General features: G+C 41.7%; 1 protein-coding gene across 1 annotated transcript; it reads left to right on the forward strand.

Moving 5' to 3' along the window:
* Nucleotides 1–241: 241 nt before the first annotated feature.
* On the forward strand, nucleotides 242–4,198 carry LOC119904154 (FAST kinase domain-containing protein 5, mitochondrial). The gene is made up of 2 exons (XM_038720605.1): nucleotides 242–394; nucleotides 1,352–4,198. Exon 2 carries the CDS (start codon nucleotides 1,364–1,366, stop codon nucleotides 3,794–3,796), a length of 2,433 nt encoding a protein of 810 aa, XP_038576533.1. The 5' UTR covers nucleotides 242–394; nucleotides 1,352–1,363; the 3' UTR covers nucleotides 3,797–4,198.
* Nucleotides 4,199–5,694: the final 1,496 nt, after the last annotated feature.

A 5,694-nucleotide genomic window follows, 5' to 3' on the forward strand; every position in this document is an offset into this window, starting at 1 on the left:
CCAGTTGCCGTAGGTCACAGTATGTTCAGCAGTTATGGCTGCTCTCCACGGAAGCCACACCAACCTGCCACAATAATGTAACACTACAAGTCCGACACGATACTTTACAGTAATTTATTATAGAATCGAATGGTGACAATGAGTACTCCCATACATTATTACAATCTGTATATCACAGCACAATGTCTTAATTTGTTTGTTGTACATCTATGGATGCAACAATCTAGGTGTTTTATTTTGAAGTTTGAAATACTTGGGTTCCGGAGTAATTGCAGCATGTCTATGGTAGCATATCAGTTGAGTTAACGCTTCCTCTCCATAAGTCCATCAGTTTTATTTTTTTACATGTTCAGACTGTTAATAACAAATTCGCGTTGATGCTGGAGAGTTACAGGTGAGTTGAACGATATACTTAAAGGACACTTAATGTGATTTATTTGAGAATTGTGCGGGCACCTAGCAATTTAAGCCGAAATTACCGTTAAAGTTAACGCTACCTGCTGTCTGACATTCCCATTCTAAAATGTGGCTGTCCCCTCGTGTCTTTCAAACTTACACCTGTGTGTTATAGCTTGCATGTTAGAACAAAACACTGAACAATTAGTGTAAGGAGCTTAAAAATCATAGTTCGTGGTCTAGATTGAAGAGGCAAAATGATAACAGTGAATGGTGTTATGTTCTTTACCCGTTTAACCTGGTTAAATTATTTAGTAAATATTTTGTGTGTATTTAAGTTTTCATCCACTCAAACAACAGATATTCATTAGTTGTTCAAGCAGAGTTATATACATTTATATAGGCTAAGTAGCAAGCTGAACTTAATGTTTAGTGTCTTTAAATCATGGTTTTTATTAAGGGAAATGAAGGATTAACTTTTAGTTTATACTGTGCTTGACAAGAAATGCGTTTTACACTCAGTAAATACTGAGCAAATGGCTTTCCATGAGAAATTTACAATTAAATAAGTATTTGTGACAATTATCATCTTTTGGTTTAAAGGTTTTAGACTGTAATGTTCCACGGATGTCACCTAAAATGTACAACCACCAAGTTATTTGCATTTACATGGTGTATGCCTACACACACTCTAAACATAAACATATTCAATACAGGTTTACACATTTTAAACATACACTATTTATTTTGTTGTTGAAATCAAAATTGAGAGGCTTAAAACTGGACTCATCCTCTTTTTAGAAGCACTGTTTTCTTGGCGTCTGACATTCCCCCCAAAACATATATCCTTTTGTAGTAAATTACAGCATATTAGGAATTGCGTGTTTGGTTGACTTAGCACTTTTATTTTCCTGTTTGTTAGCTGTCTTTTAAAATGATGCCTTTGTCTGTTTAGTCTTGGAGGTTGATGGCTGCCTGTGTGCTTTGTCGACGGTTGCCCAGGCTACGCTACCTTCCAGGCTTGAGAAAGGAGTTTACCAAAGCTCAGCACATGCGTCTCAAACAAGGGGATGAGACTGATGATCAGGAGGGGAAGAAAGGAATATTGCAGCACCAGGATGCCTCTCTCCAAGGAGAATACAGGCTGTATTACAACCCTTCCTCATATCATCACTCTGTGTGGAACTCCTCCCGGTGCCAAACAGATAATGATGAAGATGAACAGTGTCTCCCCACTCTTGCACCTTCTTTCTGGCAACAGAGCAATCGCTACAGTGTCAGTTGCTCGCGGCATCTCTCCAGCTCAAAAAACACACTTCTTGACTTAGCTTTCAACAAAGGCCCTGAACCCGAAATGCCATCAGTGTCGCAGTACCACAGAAAACCCATATTACCAGATGTAGAAGTAGATACACGTGCCTTCCACAAATGCCGGCCAGGGTATGCCTCCATGACCCTTGACCTCACCCAGAGGCCTCGCCCAATCGAATGGGAGGAGGCCTTGCCGCTGCTCCAAAAAGTGGCTGTTTTAAAGGGCAGCATGAAACCATCTGATGTGTCTCAGTTTCTTGTGGGGCTCAGCCGCTTGCACCCAGACAAGATGTCTCTAGTGAAGACTGACCAACGCTTCATAATGCTCCTCCGATATTCTGTGGAACACATTCGCCTCTTTACTCAACTTCAGCTGCTGGAGGTGCTGCAGTCGTTTGTGTGGCTGGACATGCCCTCAGCCCACACTGTGCTCGGGCTGTACGAGTCCGAGCTGTGCTGCCGGGCCAACCAGATGAGCTTACACCAGTTGCTGTTAGTTGCTGACTTGTGGCGCTGTATTGGGAGGCAGGTCCCCCAGTTCTTACAGCACCTCTATGATTCAGTCCATCTGTATCAGGGAGTGATGGGGGTCCCTGAGCTGGTGCAGCTGTTGTATATAATGGGAGAGGGTAGGCAGTGCCCAAAAGACTTGATCCATCTTGTAGAGCAGCTTCTCGTGCGTAATTTACATATACTGTACCCCGAGGAGGTTGGTGCTGTATGTTTGGGGCTCTTTAAATCCCAGACTTCAATATCTCAGCGTGCAGTGACGCATATTGTTGACAAGGCACACTCTCTTGTGGAGGACATGAGTGACTTTGCCATGGTGAATGTGCTGAAATTCCTGCGCTTCAGCTACCTGTATCACAGTGCATGGCTGGAGGCAATGGCACGGGAAGTTCCTCAAAGGGCCCACAGGATGGGTGTTAAGGGGCTGATGCATGTGGCACTTGCCTGTTCAGCGCTGCATTACCGCAATGATAACATCCTAATGGCAATTGCTGAGAGAGTTCCCTCGCTGGTGCCGCACTGCAGGAGTAAAGACTCATGCAAACTGCTGTGGGCCTTTGGCACATTAGGATTTCTCCCAGTTCAGAGCCCAAGCTACTATCCGAGCCTTATAGAAGCTCTGAGACAGAGGAAAGCTGAATTCCAGCGATACCCAGAGCATCTGCTTACTGGCCTTTTAGGTCTGGCCTTTATCTCTCAGTTCCCAGAGGACCTAATTGCATTAGCTTTGAGTCCAGAATTTGTCAACTTAGCACTGAAATACACACAGCTTGAGCTGAGAAAAGACCTGTTCACTTTAGATGGAGCAGTGGCTCTGGAGCTGCCTCAGTGGACTGGCCCGCGGCTAAGCTGTGAACTGAGGGAGGAGGTAGCAGAAATGCTGTGGAAGTTTGCTCAATCAGATGTGTGCCAGAAGCCAGAGGTTCAGGAGGCAGAATCTGCTCTGCAAGACTTGCTTGGAGGAGAGACATTTGTGTGCAAGAGAATGATTCTGCCCCACACTCGCTCCATCGACCTAGAAGTGCATCTTGACTCCACTGGACAGCCTATACCGGTGAACCCAGAATCCCACACAGCAAGATCATCTCCAGAGAGCACTTCATCCAAATTTCCGTCTCATCAGGGTTGGGGGAGAATGAATATAGGAGTAACTATAACTGAGGAACTTTTAGCACAGATAATAAATACCAAAAACACTACAGAACCTTTAACCCCATCTTCTGCAGTTAAGCCTGCATCTCTTCACAGAGTAGAGCCTGATGAAGGTGGGAGACTGTTTGACCCAGGGCTGGAACTGACCAGTGACCTTACTGAAGCTCTTACCAAACCCAGTAGTCTAGGTTCAGATCTTCAGGATTCCAAAGACACAGTCAAACTTGCTCTCCAGGTCTCCAGCAGGAACCACTACTGCTACCAGTCACAGCAATTGTTGGGCCTGCATGCCATGAAGAGGAGGCAGTTGAAGTTGGCAGGCTACAGGGTTGTGGAGATTAGCCATCAGGAGTGGTTTCCCATGCTAAGGAAAAGCAGGGCTGAGAAGCTGGCATACCTGCACTGCAAAGTCTACAGCGGGCTGTAATGATTCTCAGATGTCAAGGAGCCAAAATAAATCACAGCAAACTCAGACTGCAATACAAACAAGTTTATTAATAGTATGTCCAAACACAGAAAAAGGTCTGGTAATGAGATAGACAGATGTTTTCTTATCCCTACCCACCATTTACATTTTCCACATGTTTAATTCAAAATACGTAATTCATAATATGAAGGTTTTTTGTAAAAATGTGAGTTATTTCAAGACATTTCTTGTGAAAATAATGTAACAGTATTCAAATACTCACTGTCCCGGTCAAGGTTGCGGTGTGATATCATAACATACAGTAGATATTTTGAATGTATTTTCTTTTCTAAATTTACGTAAATTTGAATCTTCCTGCAAGAATTTGCTTATGCCTTCCAGGATCTGTAGAAAAGTAAAGAGAGAAAAGTAAAGAGAGAAAAAAATTTTGCACCATATTTAATCACATCCACTCATGCATGATGGTTTTCTCAGAGGTCAATGCGTTTTCTAATTTTCATTGTTATTAGATTGCTGCGCACTTTGCAAGGTCAGCCTGATAACTGATGAGGATGTTGAATGATACAGATTCCTATGTTGTTTTTAGCTGCTGCTGAACAGTAGAATCTGTTATGTAATTTGAAGAAAGGATTAAAATCCGTCACAATTTAATACCAAAGGGGAGCAAAAATAATTGACAGCAGAGTAAATGGTCACAATTTCATCTGCACCCAATACAAATTTAGTCTATTACCAAGCTCGGGCAGACCCAACTGCTTTATTCTTGCAGACTTGATTGGAGCTAAGTTCCCCAGTTGAGGCGAATACATTTTGTTCCACAATGTATTTTTTATGTTGATTTTTTTTCTTTCGTTTGTTCCAATAGTGTTTCTGAAACAAGGTATTGAGGAATTCTTTTCATGTTCTAACTACAAACACATGAAAAAAATTCAACAATTATGGCTCCCATTATATGTGTTTTATTTATTTTTTTATTTTTTTTATGCTGGACCTATTTCAAAGCCCTGTGAGAGCTGTAATTGGTGACTTTGTCTGTGGTAGCCTTTATTAGGCTACCACTTTTTAAAATATGTTTTTATTACTACATGTAATAAGGATAATCAAAGCGGTATTCTCGATAATTTAAGGTTGGAGTGGACAAAATATTCTTTCAGTATAAAACCCAATACTACCACCACTAAATTCAAACCCAAAATTACTTTAGTTTTGTGTTTTAACCAGGGGTTTTCAAAGTCTGAACCCCCCCCCAGCACACACATACACTTGGTTTACTTGCTTAGTCAATTCCTGAATAGCTTTTGGATCATCATTATGTTATTTGATCCTATAAACACTCAACAACTGAGCTGAGATAGCCTAATATTGCTGTTAGACATATCTTCTACACCAAATGCATAAAAACTTTATTAATTTCTGACTCTGGGAAAGTGGAAAAGACCGTAAACTACTGGGTCTTTGAACTTTCTCTTCAACCAAATCACGCATATGTATGCTATTCTATGTGATCTCCTGATAACTAATGTAATAACTAACGTAATATTTTTTCACTTCCATTCACTGAGCCTTCCTTTGAAAGAGTTTGGAGGCCCCCTGGGGAGGCCCACCTCCCACTTTGAAAACCCTGGGTGTTAACACCTCCCTGAAAGGCTAAAAAGATATTGATTGCACGTTCTTCACAAAAATAAAAACATCCCACTGTCACTTTTTGTGACAACCCTTAATGCAAAACATGATTTATATAGCACATCATGAAAAACACCACTTCTGAAACTTGTCCGAGCATAAGTAGTGACAGACTGGTCACAGCCCCGCTGACTCTGGGAAATTAATCCTTTCACCCTGGGATGTTCTCTGTTTGACTCTTCCACGCCGTTATAAGATGACCCTCATTCCAGCCC

This window comes from Micropterus salmoides, unplaced genomic scaffold (genome assembly GCF_014851395.1).
Source record: "Micropterus salmoides isolate LMB-PRFRI ecotype aquatic unplaced genomic scaffold, ASM1485139v1 Ms_hic_scaffold_15, whole genome shotgun sequence".
Taxonomy (NCBI): Eukaryota; Metazoa; Chordata; class Actinopteri; order Centrarchiformes; family Centrarchidae; genus Micropterus; species Micropterus salmoides.

Coding starts and splice junctions, on each gene's coding strand:
- LOC119904154 (XM_038720605.1), top strand. CDS start 1,364: ATGGCTGCCTGTGTGCTTTGTCGACGGTTGCCCAGGCTACGCTACCTT.